We start from the raw sequence: 21,427 nt of genomic DNA on the forward strand, positions 1-21,427 counted from the left end.
CATCGATTATTATTTGTGAATGCAGCTGCGACAGTCCGATTGGATGGTTAGAATTCAGGTCGGCATAGAGTGGGATTTCGGTAACAAAACGATTGGAAACTTTGAAGTTGCTTAACTCATGGGCTAGAATTGCAGAAAAACGCATTTGCGGCGGTTAAATTTTCAAAAAATTTCTCGGGGAGCGCGAGGCCCCCATATCCCGCGACGATCGATTGGTTGTTTGGGATTCAGGTAAACCACCTATAGGCTATATTGGACCACATTTAAGTTTCTGTATTCATGGGCTGGAATAGCAGGAAAACACGTTTCCGGCAGTTAAATTTTCAAAATTTGCTACGTGGACTATAAACGATTGATTGGTTGATTGGAATTCGAGTTAGCTACCTAAGTTAGGCTATATCAGACTAAATTTCAGGTTCTGCTCCCACCCCACCCCAACATTCATCGAGCCCGTGCGCCTATGCACAGAACGCCGAAATTTCGACAATAAACAAAAAGTACAATATGGTGAATTTTCAGGTTAGCGAAACATTAAATCCCATCCTGTCGGTATCCAGTAAAGTTGTTTGTGTCATTCATCTTGGAAACTGGTAAGGACAAAAAAACCGAGGCCTCGTGTACACGTCGGTGTTCACGTAAAAGAACCCTTGACAGTTGCAATTGAAAATAAAAATAGGCCGTAGCGCCTATTGTCCGAACAAAATTGTCCTCATTGCACACTGTATTGGCGTAGGCCCGTCTTCATTAGCCCAGTCGGCGCGGAAAAGTAGGACGTTAATTCCCATTTAATTTCACCCTGGAAACATTGCTTTTTTAGTTAAACTTGGAATTCAACTTAGTGTTGACTGTGTACTTGCGCGAATAAAAACACACAACCATATGTTTGTCTGAGTTCCTTAATCTTCTAGCAATTTTACCGCTAATTGCGCCAAAAGCCCACTGATCAAATTTCACAGTCCAAAAGCCAAGTATATCGATTGGATTACCAATTCTTGCAACAGACGAGTCTTATCGCCAACAAACTTTACTCCAATATCCACTCGTCGCAATGAATTTTCTGTTTGAAGATTTGTATTTCTGATTTGAAAAATGCAATTGTACTGTTGCCGTTTTCTGAATTATTGTTTTTCATTTAGTATACAATATGTAGACTGTATTAATTTGAAGATACATTTTGTAAGATTTGGATACAGAGCTTTGACCGTTCTCGCTCTAATAGTTTAAAAGTAGATAATAAAAATGTCAGTTCTGACAAGAAAAAACTATACAACATTTAAAGCAAAAAAAGACCTGCAATTGGCGCATTTAACTCTTACATAGTGCCTCTGCTCAACTAAAGCCCGGGACCTAATTATACTATTCTGTACTCAATTTTACAGTCCCTGTTTTGGGAGCCTAAAATTGAACTCTATCACTGCGGTAAACTGCCGCGGAAGTAGTGGTGCTAGAGAATGGCCTGATACATGATTATATTTCATTTTATGGAGTAGTTATAGGTTATCGTATGCGATGAAAACAACAAAAAGAATACGCATCAAAACGTGTTGCAATATGAATGATTCGATGTTTAATTTCATTTCATGATCGCCTTTCAAATAAGAGGCATTGTTTTTATTTAGAATCAAAACAGACAAGCTATTTTCGATCTGCATAAGTGAGGAGACGTGAAGCTATAAATATGGATGCTTCTGTAATCAGTAATTTTATTTTATGTTTAGAACCAGTCTTTGGACTAATCATTGTTAAACCACTTATATCATGGCCTGATGGGATTCTCATGAGTTTTATTGTAATTTCATTCCTGTCATTACCAGTAACGTTAAGCCAATCAATAGATACATTTCTCGTTGCTTTATTTTCAGAGAAAATTACCATCTTTTACCATCAAAGAGAGTCCCGGTCCTTTGACTTATTTAAACATGACGCCAATAGCTGAGGAACAAGAAAGAAGGATTGAATTGCTCAAGAACAGTTGTCAAGGCAACGAGGATCGGTATCAAGGATTATCCAGCACGAAGTGGGCCTTTGAGAGGATCGAGGTGGATACTAACTCGCATCTTGTCTATTGTCCCTTGTTAAAAGTCGGCTCTACGTTTTGGCGCCGTGTTTTTTATGCTTTGAGAACAAAGTCAACCATTCACACCCCCTACGATATCAGTATTAAAACAGCGTTATCTCCAAACCGGAACCGTAAAACGTTAAAAGATTTGCATGTGTCAAATGATTCTTGGAGATTTGTTGAAGAGGCGTCGAAAATAATGTACATCCGCGAACCATATGCCCGACTTCTCTCTGGATATACGGATAAACTTTTTGCTCCGAATCCGTACTTTTGGGGCATCATTGGGAGATATATTATTAGAAATTTTCGGATTAATGCGACTGAGACTAGTAAAAGATGTGGTCATGACGTGACGTTTTCCGAGTTTGTAAAATATGTGATTTATACGGAAGAATATAATAAACCTGAAAGAGACGCCCATTTTACTCCTGCTTACGATCAATGTAAGCCGTGTCAAGTTCAATTTAATATTATTGGTAAAATGGAAACCTTTTTTCAAGACACGTCATATGTAATGAACAAAATAGGTTTTAATGTTAGTAAAGAGCTTTTAAAGGAGTGGGCGAATAAAGCCGAAGAGGACGCGATCTTTGATTCTACGGCGAGTCCATTTAGCTGGAAGAAAGGAATCTCTAAATGTATGAGTATGTATCAGGCCGGAAAACGAATATGGCGTAAAATGCAGATAAGAGGTGTTGTGGATAAGAAAATACCGTTACCATTTGGAACCCACAAAATGAATTCCGTTTCTTCAACCAATTTCATAAAGGCTTTAATAATGTCTAGAAAAAAATCCGAGCATAATAGAAAAAAACAGAAACGAGAAGCATTAGTTGATGCATTTTCTCAAGTTTCTTTAGAAGACAAACTTAAACTAAAAGAACTATATTACCCAGATTTTGAACTATTTGGTTACGATCCAGAACCAAAAGATCTTTTTGAAACACAAGATAGGCGTACTTTCAGGACAAAATATTTTAATTTAAATGGGGTCTAAATTCGGTGTATTATGTTTCAATAAAATGAGAGGGGGTGGTGTTTTTAGCCTGTGGACTGTGATAATGTTATTATATTGGCAGAAATTATTTTGTGTTACGTTATACGTAGATTGCCAGTGCATGCAATACGGTATTAGTTGGGGTTTTTTGTAATGATTTGGTGTCACTTCCAGAGATGTGTGACCTGTGTTGTTATTGTTATGGCTTTTATAAAGTCTTATATTTTGTGAACATATTTACAAAATTAAAATGTGGAGGTCTGTGTGAAATTCATCAGCAACTATTTTTTTCATATCATCAATATTTCATCGTTTAAAGTGACTATAGTTTCGCCTTAATACGTAGATAAGATTCTATTTTCTGCATGAAAAACAAAACAGGATACGGTTACGAAAAGAAGGCTACAGGTACCTCATTGACCGCTTGAAAGACTATACCGCACTGGAAGTTTTTCACTAGGAATGGTTCAATGAATTTGGGTTAATCGTTGAAAGTCTTTTTTATCAACGATCTATTATATTTTGTTTATATTACTTTTTTGGTTGTATTAATATTTATTAATATTTAATATTAATATTTAATGTTTTACTTGTATTTGTTAATCTATATAAAACTGAATGTTATTTTTGCTCACTGTCTATTGGAGTAAACAATCAAAAAATAAAACGGAACGGTATAATTGTTGGTATAATTTTAATCAACGCAGGGCCCATGAGGGGGCGGGGGCAGCTGGGAAGGGTCCGGGGCTATGCTGAGTAACGTTTTTTTTTAAAAAATTAACAAAAATTAACATAAAAAAATGTTACTTGATCGTAAAGTAGAAGAACAGTACTGATGAATTAAAAACGATTAGCCACCTGCCCCCTTCCGTTTGAATCCATTTCAAATGATTTTGGGTATTGAAAAAAAAATAAATAAACGAATGGTTTATGTGATGAATAAAATTCATTTTGTTATTTGGACGTCTGATGGTTACGGTTTTTGTTTGCCATTTGTTTGCTCACTTAAATTTCCTGTCAAAATCGTGCAGATCTGATTACTATTACATCAGGGGGGTTGAATGGCAGAATGGTTAGCGCGTGCGCGCTTTATCATAAGATCTGTCCTTGAGTCAACTGATGTGGTTTCGATTCCCTGGTTGACGTGACAAGGAGTAGTGGCGCCTGCCCAACCTCGTGGGTTTTCTCCGGGTCCTCCGGTTTCCTCCCACTTATAAAGACGCCTACGTACAAGCGAATTATTGAAATAAAATTGTTAGTCCCGAAATTACATCAGTAAAACTAAAACGTAGTACATGTATTTAGTATGTCTTATTATGTTGTGTTAAATCTCAGTTTCTGTATTTAAGCAAAGTGACCTGAAGATGCCCCAGATGTACTTCAAAATGACGCTAGAGACCATGTATTTTTCGAAAATTTTCGGAACAGTGTTGCTTGTCCCAGGGCCCGGAGTACCCTATAGTGGGCCCTGGATCAGCGGCGTGGTTTGGTGATGCACTGGGCCAACTCCTTGATTCCCCTTGTCAGTGGCGCAGAAGAGAGTAGGCAAGCCGGGCAAAATGCCCCTCATAGCACACTGTATGGCGTATGCCCATCTTCGTTAGCCCAGTCGAAGCAGAACAGCAGGACGTTAAACCCTATTTTATTTCATTTCATTTCTTAAGCATAGAGTCTGGTACTGGGACATGCGAGAAGGGGCCGGGGGGCATTTTGAATATGTAAAAAGTGATGAAATAAATGTTTTTATTCAAATTAAGTAGGACAGCATGTCCAACAAGGTTAACAGGGATCATTACCAATTTCAAACAACCTATAATTTTAATTTCACTACTTTGATTGGAAGCCCCCTATCTATTCACCTTTCTCTGCAGCCACTGATTTTAATTACGACTGATTACAACGTTATGCATTTGAGTGACGCTGTTACCTTATAACATACAATAGCAGACATATTACGGAAATAATGCTAGTTATTAGAATTTCCCCGAAAATAAAAAAAGTGTATCATAATATCTCGTAAAAAGATTTGATGAAAGCATCCCGGGTTCTATCACGGTGTTATCCGGGAAAGTTCCCCGGGTTATTTCGTTGTGCCTCCGCCCCCACCCCACTGTAATGATTATATATTATTATATATTGATAGATAGCTACAGATTATAATATTGTGGTCATCATCAATTATTAACAGTAAAGCTGTGTACAGTTCACAGTTCAGGAATCACAATATAAAGCTAATTTGGGATTCTGGAATCAAAATTCGAATAACATTTGATTCCAGAATAATTTATTACAAATTCTTGTTTCTAGAATCGGTTAAAAATTGTAGCCCCAATCGTCTCCTTGTGACACCAATGCTTCATACCAAAATTTAGAGAGAAAATAGTCGTTAAAAATTCTAACCTTTATAGCGTTCACAATCCAATTGTTGGCGGACCGACGCGCTAGCTTTTAAAATGTCAGCGATATTTAAAAAAACCCCCAAAAAACCCACAAACAATTCGGACTTTCGGATGGGACAAAAAACTGAGGTTCACCCGTGTACATTATTGACATGCACGTAAGGAACCCTTGACAGTTGGAATTCAAAGAAGAGTAGACTGTAGCACCACTGTCTGGACAAAATTGTGTATGTAATCCATAGAAATGACCGAGGTATTGTGTTACCGATATTTCCAGCCATAATTACATTGTCAGTTCTGATCCTAACCATGGCTCTGCCTTTTAAATCTGCAAATTAACAACGTGAAACCTACTGATTTCACTGTATTCGGGGTTGTTATATTTTGTGTAGATATAATCTACAGCGAACTATGTTATTATTTCAACCTTTATTAACCACTCACAAATGAAGATCATGAAGGCTTAGCACAATAAAGTGATAAGTGATTTCTGTCTAAAATTTCCCATTCTTGGTTCTTGCAGACATTAAGAGTTAATTGGATATCCGAATAAAATAACGGCGTCTTATTCTCCATCAAATGATGATGTATAGGGATAACTTAATTAATAGCCAGTGGAGATATAGCGTTATTGATTGTCGATATGGACAACATTATAATATTATATACACCCACCTTAGGTTCAATAATAGCAAACAAATAATGAAATTTGTCCAAATATAACCTACGTAAAGAATATTTATGATACTGCATTGCTTTTTTATTATGTTCATAACGTAATAAAGAATGGTATAAATAATGTATTGGGATCTGTCCTGTTCTCTCTACGGCGTTTTATGCAATATGAATACCAATGCTTCCCTGTCTATGCGCTATATTTATATCTAATATAAACAAAACACTTGATCCCATCCATCCTCGGCATCCCCGGTGTACTCATTCCGTTCTACTCCACAGTACCCTCGGTTAATCCATAGGGTTTCCAAGATTTCAAATTATCTGCCCTGGCCTTGATTGTAGCTATGGTCTACAAACCAATCAAACCTGTCGTTTCGCCTTCGTTTTAATAAGGGTAGATAACCATATTCATGCCCATTTACTGAATGATTTATGTAAATAATGTATATATTTCTAATTCATTTATATTTAATTGTATTATCAAAATCTGATTTCAAATATGTATAACATCTATATATTTGAATTTTGTTATTATTATTACTATTCGTTCTTTGTCTGAAATGTTTCATTCTGTTATGTTTATTATTATTGGACTTATACTTGGGTGGAAGCGGACGTTAAATAAAGCTATTTCACGCACACACACATTCACAATAACTTGTCAACGATATCACGTGGACGTAAAATTCCGCGATGGAACGAACGATCGATTCGCAATGAAACTCTTGAACCTACATAATATTTTATAATTTGTTGTTAATAAATATGCATTTAGCATAATTTGGAATTCTCTCATTTAGACTAATTCCTAACCTTGTCCGATGAGAGTTACTTCTCTTTGTCAACTTCCTTTTCAATTAATGATTTATGAGATTGGTCGATAAAAATAGCACAATTATCAAGGGCGGATAACTCTTAAAAGGGTCAGGGTTAGGGTTAGTATTCCCCAAAATACTCATTTGTAATAAGCGACCATTTTGGACCTAGGTGTTATTGCAGACTACGTCTCTTTTTTTTTATCTCTATCTCTTTCTTTGACTAGGCGCCTCTTCCATGGTTGATATTTTGGAGTTCTGTGAATGCGAATCTGTCTTCGTTTGGGGTTGCTGGGTGATCTGGTGTTGATGGAGATCTAGACTCTCCTTCTTTTCAGTGCTGGCGCTAGGCATGTGGGCGACGGTCTGACTGACTTACTTTTCCGGGGTGACTTTTCAGGAGGGGGGGGGGGCTGGCTTCCTGTTTTTCACTCTGTGCTTTACTGTTGGTTGCATTGGTAGAGCTGTTGGATTTACTGTTGGAACTGTCTGCTTTGTGGGTTTCAGCAGTGTCTTTTCTTTTTCTGAGGTTCGTAGAGGGCACTCCTTTCTTGAGTGGCCAAACTTCTCACATCTGAAGCATGGAGAAGGTTGGCCACTTTGTAGTCATCATATAGTTGAATATATAAACTTTTTTTTATTAATTATTAACTGTGAAGTTGAACTGTAACCTGTGTCAATGCCGAAACTTCGGCGGTGCCTGACAATTGATAAATTTTAATTTGTAAAGAGATAAGAAGAGATGTGTCATAACATTATATACGTGCAAAACAATAACTAAAATTTCCTTGTATTATCGGCACCGTACAGTCCTTTTAGAACTGTACATAATACAATTAAGCAAAATAAGCATGCCGTGGATTGAGACTCACTAGTCAGGCGGTCCGATCCTGGTGTTTATAGCGTGAATTCACCTTGTCAGTGGTATTCAGGGGTGGATTGGGCCTGAACATTATATGTGGGGGGGGGGGGGGGTATTGGACCGGCCATGGAGCGATGTTGATCATGGTGTATGTGGCCGGTGGCTTTAACGGGCCGCCACGCCATCACTGGAGTCTGGAATAGGCTGGTTTAATAGACTTTCTGGGCCGGGTGTGCTGGGTGTGGGTCGGAATTCGTAATCCTGCAATGGGAATTCCGAATTTCATCCGAAAATTTCATCGGATTCACCTGACACTGTCGCCCGCAAATTTACTAATTATTAAGTCACCTGCACCCTGTTTGTGGGGATGGTTCGTAACTCAAAAAAAAAAATTCAATTTTAAGGCCTCAGCAAAATTTGATGATAGCTCGTCTGCTGGCTGAATATGAGTGCGAGACGATTTCCTGAGGCTGGTGTTAAAGGCTCAATACCATTCTTGTTGTAACTGAATAATATGTCCCAATCTTTATTCTGGTCAACAAACTGTACTATTTTACAATATTCCAATGAATTGATGATACAAATGTCATCTTAACAGACCTAATTTAAAAAATTGGAAAAATTAAACTAAATGATTTGAAAAGCCTAACGTAAACCTTTTCAAATGTGACTTGGATTTAAAAATATTTTCGAACCCTCTGGACAAGTAAAATAGGATGTTATGGATAATTTACGCAACAGGTAGGACACTTAAACATCTAATACTTAGAATAAGGCTATTATTTATTTTCTGGAGCTGTCAAGCCAGCAAGAGTGTTATTGTCCCTTTAAACATTCCTTGACATCACAGGCTGATGGTTGTAAATTACTTGCAGGTCGGGGTTTTGGCCTAAATTAATCGATTTATGAGATATATTATTTGACAGAGATTATAATCAGATATGCCATCAAATCGCTTTTTGGGTTCCCGGCCCTAATCCGCACCTGGTGGTATTAGCCAGAATGGGCCTCTAGTCATTCGGATAGAACGTTGGCGTGCACGTAAAATAAATAACCCACACAGAACACTGCATGGATACTAAACTTAGGCTGCCTGTCTACAGTTAGCTCCGCTTGAGAACAGACACTAAGCTAGTTAACCGACATTTAAATTCCTAAATCGACGAATATAGTCGATAACACTAAGTATAATTCGAGAATTTGGTTAAATATTCATTCTGCTTCCATTTAATACAATTGAAAAAGTTTATTCAATCTTTGTGTGTACGACAGATGTGAAACAGATTAGAACCGCATTAAAAAACGGTATACTTATTTTTGGATATGGCGGCCATTTAGTGCAGAGATCTATTCTCGAAATATGAATTAGATGGATCTCTGTGTGCAGAATGCAGTGCATGGTGTATACCGGTCTTAATTAACCAGGTTGATGCAGAAAAGTATAGGACTTAAAGTCCATTACATTTTATTTTGTCTGGGGTGCAGAGGAATGGAGACAAGGGGGAATACCCTTTGGGTTGTCAAAAACACCTTTATTTACAAGTTTATAAAACACACCAAATATTGACTTGATCAAAATACATGTAATGATATGTTGGTGGTTAAGTTACCTCTTTAATAATATTCGGAAATCCTGCATATACGCCACTACTTCCGGTATGTCCCAAACCTTAATTATCTTGTAGACCTGAACATCCATTAAAGTTTGATCTCTTATGAAATATATGAAAAGTCTGTTTAATTTTGTCGTCTACAAAATGATTGCAGGAATAGGAGAGGAATATATATCACCGTCTTCGGAAGTGACAAGTAATAGACAACGGAAGGCTGATTTTATTAAGTATTATTTGAGATTATACGGATTCCAGAAGGGGTTTCTTATGTTAGACATGCATTAAAATCCAACGTGACCTTTATATGAAGAGTTTGACGTATTAATCCATAGAAATAGCTGTCCAGTCTGATACGGTTTTATGAAATATCCCCTAAGTGGGTTATATAGAAACTAATAGCTCAAAATCTCGTTGACATATTAAACATAAATACATTTTATTTATGGTTTCCACATGATGACAGATACTCAATATTTGACAGAAATCTTGACGTATTTCTTAAATGGAATTATGTTTAATATCCTATTTTTAATGGGCTAATGAAGGCGAACGTACGCCATAGTGTGCTATAAGGGAAATTGTGTCTGGACAGTCTACTCTTATATCGAATTCCAACTGTCAATGGTTCTTTTACGTGCACGCCAACGTGTACAAGGGACCCTTGTTTGTCGTCCCATCCGACCGACTAGACACTGTCCTTGCCAAGCTTCCCATCCAGCACAACCGAGATCGAACCCCGGACATCCTGGTTAGTGAGCTACCGCCCTACTCACTGAGCCACCGCCGCTCTCTGAATTCTTAAAATATTAGGTTCGACAAAACAGATATGTAACGACACCCGTAACTACTTATAACTATATACTGGAACTATCGTTTGGATCTGGATCCAGTTGGTAAATATTATATCAATCAGCGTGATATTCTTTAAGTGGCATTTAGTAACTGGGCAAATAAATAAACTATAAACATACTGAAAACAGCTACTGATTTATTTAGGCGACGTTTCGACGAATTAGGATTAATTAAAAAAAAAAACCAAAAAAAAAACAACATAGATATAGCCCATGAAGAGAGAAATTTTACATTAAAAAAATAATTAAGAGTGTTGGATATTGAACTGGCATACAATTAAATGGAATTTTTGAAATGGCATTCTTGAATTAATTTCATGGGCGTTAACATCTTGTTTTGGTACTAGTTACCTCCCTTAGACTTTCTTTATGAAAAGACCGGATAATCTAGCCAATGACCTATTATTCTCAAATGTTGACAACGCATCCAAATTAATATTCGCAGAATATTTTTCTGGATGATAGAGACTAAAGTAGACAAGTAAAACGAAATTTTGAACTATAAAAAACGAAACGAAATAGGATCTGTGTTTTAATCAGATTGGTGTTGTCATATAGTCGAACTCATGGTTTTCGTTTTAGATCAAATTTGCGACGCTGTTCTCTGACACATCATTATCAATACGTTGAAAGTGGAATTATGGACATCAGCCAGTAGTCTGTTCTTTTGGACAAGTATCAAGGGCAATTATAACTAAGAAGAATACAAACCTTGAATGTAAAATTGGAGTTCACGCTGAATTTCTGAATTGGAGAGTTAACATAAATATATTTTTTTAGATCTATAAAAGAGATTCTTGGAATCTATCTTGAGCTATATTTACCATGTCAGGGTGTCTTCGAGCACACTTCAAATAAGAAGAGAACAAGATGTATTAATGAGCCAGTAATATCGTTTTGATCGAAACGATACAGAGCGACTGAATAAAAAAAACAAGTTCATGTAGAGCTCATTATGGTCTCGCGGATCAACTCAGGTTGTGCTTGGTATTGTTTAGTCCGGCTGGTGCAAATCAGCAGGACATTAAATCCAATTCTCTGTGTGTGTGTGTGGGGGGGGGGGGGGGGAGGGGGCTGACGGGTTTAGTTCTAGAAAAGGTTTTAACTATAATTTTGTAACTTTATTATGTTGTATGTGTATGCGCCAAATAAATCTATCTAGGATGTTGGCATACAACTTGCATTTATGTGAGTGTGACTGACAATGACATTTTCAGTCAGGGGCCCCATGCAAGCTTAATCCGGCCCTGTTGGTTGAATATGATGAGAGAAGACACATGGAATTAGAAAAACTTGTTTATTATTAAAACGATGATAACTATATTATAACATATAATCAAAGTTAATCAAAGATGGTATAGTCAACAAATTAATGACATTTAAAATGCACATTTAAAACCATAAAAACATATTTTCAAAAATTTAACAATAAAATGAAAACACTTCAAAATTCTAATAGTATGTGAAGGAGGACCGCACTACACGCAAAACAAAAATCTACAAGATAAACCTGCGGACAAGACAGAAAATAGACATTGCCCCAAATAAAAAAATATCAAATCAAGTGAATGGATTCGGGGGCCAGCCGTAAGCGTCCAATGCGCTGTACAGTCCCGGGCCTGTGGTGACACAGACTTCACTCGAATTTAAAAACAATAAAAAGACTTACTATTAGTATTTCCGATACTTTCCTAATAGAGACGTAAAATAAAATATTAATCCTATATCTACATTACACAAATAAATTACAAAATGAACACACTTCAGAAATCTAAGTATTCGGACCATTTGCGATTTTATTATTCATATTCATATTTCCGATACTTTCTTAATTGAGACCTAAAAATAATTAATCATATTAATGACATCTAAAAAACATAATAGTAAATTTATAAAAGTGCTGAAAAATATACATAGATCTATATACATTTAACAATTCACAAAGACAACAATGTAGCACAATATGAAGTAATATTATTATCCGTAGTAATATAAATAAGAGAGCGCACCGGGAGATAAACGACACATAATAGCACAACTGGGTTCATTAATAGATACCAGGCCTTTCCTAGAAAACTACGCCCAATCGCCCAATAAAAAAGAACTGTTGCTGTCTAGGCAATGTAACTGCTGTTATCAAGGCAATGTAATTGCTGTTTTCAAGACAATGCAACTGCTGGTGTCAAGGCAACACAGCTGTTGCTGTCAGGGCAAGGTAGGTATATTACAACGATAGGGCTTGAACCTAATTTGTATTTAGGTCAATTAGTGTTAATTTGGCTTCGAACAGTACCAAATGCATACCATTAAATTTCCGTTTCGGAATAGTAAGCGGAAGTCAATTAATTTAAGTAATAGACCGGGATTTATTCATAAAACTGAAACAGATGGGAAAAATCGAAAAATATCAACCACGCTGATTAAGTTTCTGTTTAAATCACATTTTAACTATTTAATGAATGCTGTTAAATTTACCATCGAAGTTTCATTTCAAATAGTACTTTATTTTAGTAGCTCGGACAACTGTGTTCTTTTTGGCACTAAACTATTGTTTGGTTTCTGTTTTATCAACCGTAGCTTCTTCATATGTCGGTGGATGTTCAGGAGCTGCACCAGGCATTGGCATTACTGTAAAAATACACAAAACATAATCTTTAAACCACAAGGTGAAAGCTAGCCAATCAAACGCCGTTTGGACTTGGTCGACAAAACCATACAAGGGATTTCGTGACACGCAGGGCGCTGGCCTCTAATTTTGCGTTGAGTGGCCTGATAAACCAGACTATTTGATACAGTTTGTAAACTTTGTCAACGAAGCAATACAATACTGGAATACAACACAAAAGAGAAAGTTAAGCAGTTATACAGATCTTGGCTTAAGGTGATTGCCGGCCAAGAAACTCGTACGTTGCTGTTTATTTGAGAGCCTTATGCCAAGATTCAGATAGTTGCTTGGCATATCGTACTATACGAATAGAAACCTTGTAGTATCTAGACTGTACTTACTTATACATGTAGATCGGTAGGCTGGAATACAAGGATGCAAGAAGGCTTCGAGACCCGGCCAGAATGAGCACATAACCGCATTATCACGCATATACGGTGCTAACCACGGTTTCGTTTCTCTCGTCGCTTCAAGACATGCATATGCCATACCTGTTTACATTTGCTAAAATAGTTTGTGATGATCAATAACCAAGATAAATGGTACCGCCATTTTGGTTGGTTACCAAGCCCTGACATAAAGACTTTGTCAGACACAAATTGCCATACAATGCTTTTATTATAATATGCGTTTTGTGATAGTATTTTGCGGCTGACAAGTGCCTCATGTCCACCCTTGTTGGTTACCAGAAATGATTACCGGAAACGAATGATTGTTTCATTTTAGGGGGCCTTAGAACAAAAGTTGTGGATTTTATTATATAATGTTTGTATATAAAACGTATTCTAGACTTACTGGGTTGTTGTGATGTCGATTGCTGTTGTGGTTGTTGATAATATCCTGGCTGGAAATTTTGTCCCGGGTGGACATATATGATTTGTGTTGGATATTGTGGATAGGGTATTGTGGTGTTTGGCATCTGTGTAAAGTTAGGCCCCATTACAATGCCGGGTGCAACCGTAGAACCATAATACATTGGTTGTTGGGGTTGTTGTGGTTGTTGTGGTTGTTGATTCATGATGATGCCATCGTTTGTTCTTGTTGTCACTAAATTATCACCGCCAGTTCTTGTGTTAACTTGACCGTAGTTCAACTGTTTCTGTGCAGCTTGGGTCAAGTTTCTGTTCTCAGTCAAATATAAATTATGTTCTTTCAACAAACAGGGCAGACGACAGAAATCAATCAACCAGCCGACACCCAACAAACCAAAAGTGAAAAAGTAGATGAATCCCCATACGTAACGTCGGAGATAGAAATGATGAAGTCCTATCCACCCTAATGGGAACCACAACAGATAAATGTCGTCCATATATCTGATCCCTGCATCTCTTGCACCCTCATCAATCTCTCTTGTTCTTTGTACCAAATTGTAGCAACGGAACCAATCTACCACCCACCCGACTCCTAACAGACCAAAGGTTAGCGTGTAGAGAATACCCCAGTATGGTCGGTTCAAATAATAATGGTGAGCACCGAGAATACCCAAGGGTGAAATGCAAAGAATGTAGGTGGCAAACATGGACTTCCTTTCATATTGATGTCCACATGGGTTTTCGTTGCAATCTCTGACCATATATGGAATACGAAACAAATCAACCAACCAGCCTATTCCACACAGGCCGAAAGTAAAAAAGTAAAGCAACCCTTGACCTGGTCGACGTAAATAGAACAAATGAAAACCTGAAGAACAAGAACAATTTCAACATTAGATATTAAGGATAATGTTCAATTTAGTATCAGTAATTTTTATATGTAAATATTTTCAAGAGTGAGTTATCTTATGAATGGGTAACAGCCTACGGTCCTAGGATGTCACATGGAGACCCATAAATTTGTTACATCTCAGAGACCACTGTAAACGTAATGGCCACGTCAACATTGTCTTGTCAAGATCTTAAAAAATATATGCTAGCCAAAGTACTTAAAATATCACGCGCAGTTTGATGCTGGGGATTTAGATGAATAAAACTACGTATTACGTTGTTATCCTATGCTAAATTATTAGGAACCAACCACCAATAATATAATAAACGTACCTAAAAGGCCAAAGGGAAACCAAAGAAGATAAGCATCAACTTTTTTCCTGGTCTTCTCTTTTGAGGCATCTCTCAATCTTTCATTGCAGTCTTTGACTAAACATGGTATCCTAAACATGTCGACCAGCCATCCCACTCCTAGTAAACCAAAGGTAAATAGATAGGCCACGAAGAACCAGGGCCGTCTTAGATATAGGTGATGGGCTCCAGTCAATCCAAGAACAAAACACAAAATATAGGCATCGACAACTGACTTTTCAATTGCTTTAATCGGGGTAATGGTGATCTGGGCTTGCAATCCACCACTCATCTGATGTCCTTGTTGCGTTAAGTAGCTCGGTTGGATTAAATTGGTCTGTGGCAATGGCTGCGCTTGGTAGCCACTTTGAGGTGGTTGTACTTGGTAGCCATTTTGAAGTGATTGTGCTTGGTAGCCATTTTGAAGTGGTTGTGCTTGGTAACCATTTTGAGGTTGCTGATGGTAATAGGTCCCTTGCTGTTGTTGCTGCAAAGCCCTTTCAACATCATTATCTTGTGGTGGACCCGTTTTACTCATGATTATAGCCCACTAAAATTATAATAACGGTAACCATTAATAATACGGTACATAATGAAACTGGTGATGAATAAAATCTGATACTCATCTTTTATCATACCATAGAGTCACCAATAAAAACAAAACAAACAAGTATGGGATTCTCCATTTAATTGACCTAAATATTGACTGGGTTCTTTTTAAGTCAAAATAATGGATTTGATTGAGTTAGTCTGGTGTATTATTTCAATTGCTGATGGGAAACGTTATATCGGTAATATTCCATGTAATTGACCTAAATATTGACTGGGCTCTTTTAAGTCAAAATAATGGATTTAATTGAGTTAATCTGGTGTGTTATTTCAGTTGCTGATGGGAAACGTTACATCGGTAATATTCCAATAGTGAGTCAATTCAATTCCAGTGTTTAAGATCGGGTTATAATTGTTATATTTTAGATTAAAGTTTTTATATTAAAAATGGTTCATTTCTGTTCACTATCCTATCTACAAAGACATGATGAACTGAAATTCCATCGATCTATGTTGCTCCCTATGTAAATGGTACATTACATCGCCAATTTTATGTTTCGCAAAACCTAATTATTGATTTGTTTTAATCCGATTGAACTGAAGCCATGAGATTATCTAAGTTTGATATTTGATCTTGTTTCCACAATTAAATGTTAAATAATCAATCTGAGTACATATTAGTGTGGATTACGCTGTGAGAAATTTGTTATTTTCCGAAAGACGTATATCTGGCATAGTTACTGTAGTTTAAGCTGTAACTGTATTACACAACACGAAAACCTTTAGTGTAATATTAACCACATTCAAATACTTAGAATTTATACTAAGAATTAAAGTAAGAAGCCATCAGTGAGGCTGATGTCCCCCGCCGAAATCCCAAAATAAATAGATGACACATATTCATTAATCAAAGTTATGTTGTACCAAAGCATCTACCAATGAAATTGCTTAGCTCTGCTTAGCTTTGGCTCGAAATGTTAATCATTGAACTCAGTCAAGACATTCACTTAATGAACATCTACATCAAGTTTAAACATTCTACCTCAATTAAAAGCAGAGTTGTTATGTTCCAAAGTCTTGACCAATCAAACTGCTTATCGATCCTTAGCCAAAGCAGAAAATTCTCATCATCAAACTTAGTCAAGCTAATGATGTAATGAATCTATACTCAGAGTTTCATCACTCTCACTTAATTAAAACCAAAGTTATCGTGCCCCTAAGCACCAAACAATCAGATTGCTTATCTCTGATTACCGTAAGCAGACAATGTTTATCATCGAACTCCATCAAGGTATTCATCTAATGAACGCCTACACCAAGTTTGAACATTCTACCTCAATTAGAAGGAGAGTTATCGTATTCCAAAGTCTCAACCAACCAAATTACTTATCGCTCTGCTTACCCTAAGCAGAGAATGCTTATTTATGGAACTTACTCAAGCTATTGATGTGATAATACTATACAACAAGTGTCTTCACTCTCACGGTCTCACTTAATTAGAACTGAAGTTATCGTGTCCCAACGCATCAACCAATCAAATAATTTATCTCTGCTTACCCTAAGCAGAAAATTCTCATCTTCGAACTCCGAACTCAATGTGTTCAAAAGTCTCAACCAATCAAATTGCTAATCGCTCTGCTTGCCCTGAGCAAAAAATGTTCATTATCGAACTTAGTCAAGGTATTGATGTAATGAAACTAAACACCAAGTTTCATCACTCTCACTTAATTAGAACTAAAGTTATCGTGTCCAAAAGCATCAACCAATCTAATTTCTTATCTCTGCTTACCCTAAGCAGAAAATGCTCATCTTTGAACTCCATCGAGGCATTGGCCTAATAAACACTTACACCAAGTTTGAACATTCTAGCTCAATTAGAAAGAGAGTTATTGTGTCCCAAAAAGTGTGACGGACAGACAGACGGACGGACGGACAGATAGACGGATGAACCCATTTTAATAGTCCCCTGCTTTCTTTGAAAGGCGGGGGACAATAAGTCAAAGAATCAAATAATGTAGTGCTAGAAAGAAAGTTTACATTTCGTGTGTGTCCAAATTGGCCGGCGTCAATATGTAAAGTTCTACCTTTACTGACTCCAGTCTCAGGTACGCGACATATCAGTGTGTGAGAGAGAGAGAGGGGGGAGAGGTTGGACATACCTTGTGATACAGCGCGCAAGTGCTAACCATTCAGCCATCAAACCCCCGGCGACATATCAGTGAACGCGGGCTATCAGAATGTAATATATAATTAAATACAAATGTCTTGAGGGTGAATTCCAGTGTTTATAGGTTATTCCCGGTGGATCGGGTGTTTAATATTCCCCGATCGCAGTGTAGCCCAATGACGTTATTTGTATAGCCAATCTACCAACCCCAATGCCAGTAATTGTTTTGTTAGCATTTATCTAACTCCCCAAATTTAAGCAAAGACTGTTGCTAATAAGTATACAAATAACCTTGCCTATAATATTACATACCTATTTAATATGATATATCCTCTTACAGTTGATTATAGTTTGACACTGTACCGTATGTTGAATGATTATCTCTATATATACGATTTGTTTGATCACCGTCTTGTGATACTAGTCACGTGACATTTTGATATCTTTTATTTACACTGACGTCACTTTAAATGAATAGTGGTCGAGTAAATATAACTGGGTAATCAGTCTATTCAGCGCGAGTATGTGACCTGGGTTGTGGATATATACAATACATTGATTCATATAAGTCTAATGATAATTTGGCGTACCCAGGATTGAATCCTATACTAAGAGACAACTTTCGTATCGTGTAGCACTTGCCACTACAATCTGTTTGATGCCACCGCTGCTGCTATGGGACCATTCCACGCCATTTTTTTTTAAAGATTTTGCAACAGCGGGGGTAAAAGGAGGGGGGGGGGGGGTCCCGTGTTTTTTTCCCCGGGCTTGCGGCGGGTCCGGTGGTCCGTCCGGGCGCAAATTTTGAAATTTTGATCCTCTAAATGACCATTCTGAGCTATTTTGACAGAGAAAATTTCACTACACCGACTCTGACCTACCAATCATGCCCCGAACTTTGAAGATTTTAGCTTCACTGGGGGGAAAAAGTTTTCAGTACACTTTGACATTAAAAAATGGTCTGGACCATTCAATTTCAAATCACCCATTGAGGTACTTACTTTACCAATGAGGTAAACGGCGCCCACTTGCTCTCTATTTTATCTCTCTCCTTGCACGCGGGTTTCAAGTATATGCAGACTTTTATCGGTATGGTTTATCAAAGGAATTATAATTTTTATCATTTGTAAGGGTTATTTGTTGGTGTATCTTTTTCATTGTCATATTCGAAAATTTCAATTTTGGGGCTACATAGGATCGACATTCTTTCTTATTAGCTGTAAAGTATATTATTCTGAATAAGGTATTCTTACTTGTGAAGTGCTTATATCTAAAGTGAAAACTTGTCGGAAGGGATACCAGTCGAAAATTCATCGAAATTCTTCGATTTTTTGTTTTTTATTTTCAAAAACTTCCCAGATCCCATCGAAATGATTGCAGATTTATTGATAGCACTACGGCCGCATCATCAACACATTATATCAGCTAATTTTGATATGAAAGAAAATTTAACTGACCTGTGATTTTAAGTTTCATACATAAAATGAGGTGGGGTTATATTAAAGGGACAATAACACTCTTGCTGGCTTGAAAGCTCCAGAAAATAAATAATATCTCTATCTAAGTACTAGATGTTTAAGTGTCCTACCTTTTGTGTAAATTATCCATTACACCCTATTTTACTTGTCCAGATGATTCGAAAATATTTTTAAATCGAAGTTTCATTTGAAAAGGTTTACGTTAGACGTTTCAAACCATTATGTTGAATTTTTCAAAATTTTTAAATAAGGTGTGTTAAGATGAAATTTGTATCATCAATTAATTGAAATAGTCTAAAATAGTACAATTTGTTGACCAGAATAAAGATTGGGACATATTATTCAGTTACAACAAGAGTGGTATTGAGCCTTTAAGGTGTCCTGTAAGCAGTATAAAATTTACGATAAGAGTTTCGGTTTGTTATCATTCGTTAATCACGACCTTGTGCGTAAGCATCTAAAAATAGAAATTAGTAATAGTCAGTTTTCAAATGGCCACAGATCACTAATGTTTTCCCAATGACTTTAATGTTAATTCTCGTCTCTTAGACCGGCTCTAACTTTTTCCCAAATTTTCGTTGGGTAGAACGCTTTCTACCACAGATGGAGCAATATGTGGCAACCTCTTGCTCAAAAGCACGCATGAGGGTCACCATGAAAACCTTGAGATACACAAGCTGGAAGTAGAGATAAATAAACATGCAATTTTTGACCCTACATTTCAACCTAACCAACCTCTCAACTCTTGTATCCTTCCGCCTCAAAATCATGAATATTCACCAAAACCTGACAGAAAATATATTTTCAAACCTTTTTCTTCGATTCTACACCAAAAAGTCAACAAAAATCGGCATGCAAAAGGGGGAAAAAGGAGAAGGGAGAGAAAGACTAAAAATAACTTTCGCCCTACATTCGGCGTAGAAATATTTGGTGAGCTGTGTCCAAATGAACATAATTACGTCCGAGCTTAAAGTATCCACCAATCTACCACCAATCTATGGGCTTCCGAGTATATATGTATATAGCTTGGTACTCGGAAGCCCATAGATTGGTGGATACTTTAAGCTCGGCCGTACCGGTATATATATATATTTAAAGCAGTCGTAACCATTTATAATTTATTCCGTAAAGCAGTTACAACTCATCCTCATCGAATGGTCGACAGTTGGGTATGGGGCAAATAGATGCCATAATCTTGAACTTGGTACATAATATTATAGCCTATTGTTATTTAAGCTTATTTATAGATTGTTGTAGACAATTAACGTCATGCCAATGAGAGGTCCGCCTGGATTACAAATAAGATGTGTGTGGTTAATCAGTATAGAAGAGTATCGCTGCCAATACTGTCTTTTTGACTGATTATATTGTAGAAAAGTACAAAGTCCTAATACCTCTAAGGCCAAAGTTAAGATACATTATGAGAGATTTGATAAAGAGCTGGTAGTCCTCACTATAATGGTTAAAAACTAGATAATGTAAAGGGAATTTGCTGAAAATTTCAGTCCAATTGATCCACCCTGAACCGAGAATTTAGCGATTGAATTTTAGGCCTAGCCTCGATCATCATTACTAAATTATCCAATTATATACGTCCACATTCATAATGTGGATGTATATTGCCGTCGCCCCTGTCTGTGTGTGTGTGTGTGTGTGTGTCGCCTACAGGCCACAATTCTTAAGTCATCTTGAAACTGTACATACTTATTCCTTATACCCTAAGGATGATCCCTATTGTTTTTAGTGCATGCCCGATCCCCAGGGGCAGAGCCACGCCCATTACTTGTATTTGTTTGTCGTCTACAGGCCGCATTTCTGAACGTATCATCTTGAAACTTTGCATACTTATTCTTTGTACGCTAAGGAACAATCCCTATCTTTTGGGGTGCATGCCCAACCCCCAGGGGCAGAGCCACGCCTATTTTATTTTTGTGTGTGTGTCGCCCACAGGCCACAATTCTTAATCGATCGTCTTGAAAAATTTTCATATGAATTCCTTATACCCTAAGGATGATCCCTATTGCTTTTGGTGCATTCCCGACCCCCCCCCCCCCCCAGTGGCAGAGTCACACCCATTTCTTGTATTTATTTGTCATCTACAGACTGCTTTTCTTAACGTATCACCTTGAAACTCTGCATACTTATTCCTTCTATCCTAAGGAACATCAGGACCACGCCCATTTTCTTTTTGTGTGTCTATGTGTCACTTACAGCCCGCAATGCGTAATCGATCGTCT

General features: G+C 37.1%; 2 protein-coding genes across 3 annotated transcripts in view; one reads left to right on the forward strand and one right to left on the reverse strand.

Moving 5' to 3' along the window:
• The window catches only part of LOC126814930 (carbohydrate sulfotransferase 12), a 44,173-nt gene extending 40,151 nt beyond the window's left edge, over positions 1-4,022 (forward strand). For both annotated transcript variants that reach the window (XM_050540389.2, XM_050540388.2), the window contains exon 4: positions 1,863-4,022. In XM_050540389.2, coding sequence (XP_050396346.2) covers positions 1,863-3,059 — 1,197 coding nt within the window. In that variant the 3' untranslated portion in view covers positions 3,060-4,022. The remainder of the gene's footprint in view (positions 1-1,862) is intronic.
• Positions 4,023-11,557: 7,535 nt separating this feature from the next.
• LOC126814929 (uncharacterized) lies at positions 11,558-18,151 on the reverse strand. Its single transcript, XM_050540387.2, has 4 exons — positions 18,025-18,151; positions 14,979-15,546; positions 13,738-14,622; positions 11,558-12,905 (listed from the first exon to the last, which is right to left on the reverse strand). The coding sequence occupies exons 2-4, from the start codon at positions 15,532-15,534 to the stop codon at positions 12,823-12,825; spliced, it is 1,524 nt and encodes a 507-aa protein (XP_050396344.2). The 5' UTR covers positions 15,535-15,546; positions 18,025-18,151; the 3' UTR covers positions 11,558-12,822.
• Positions 18,152-21,427: the final 3,276 nt, after the last annotated feature.

Source organism: Patella vulgata, chromosome 3 (assembly GCF_932274485.2).
Source record: "Patella vulgata chromosome 3, xgPatVulg1.2, whole genome shotgun sequence".
In the NCBI taxonomy this organism is placed as follows: Eukaryota; Metazoa; Mollusca; class Gastropoda; family Patellidae; genus Patella; species Patella vulgata.

Excerpts from the sequence above, each read along its gene's own strand:
- LOC126814929 (XM_050540387.2), bottom strand. The coding sequence starts at position 15,534 with ATGAGTAAAACGGGTCCACCACAAGATAATGATGTTGAAAGGGCTTTG. Across the intron at positions 14,623-14,978 it reads GTTTCCCTTTGGCCTTTTAG|GTTTTCATTTGTTCTATTTA; the intron begins GTACGTTTATTA and ends CTTGTTCTTCAG. Across the intron at positions 12,906-13,737 it reads ATCGACATCACAACAACCCA|TAATGCCAATGCCTGGTGCA; the intron begins GTAAGTCTAGAA and ends GTATTTTTACAG.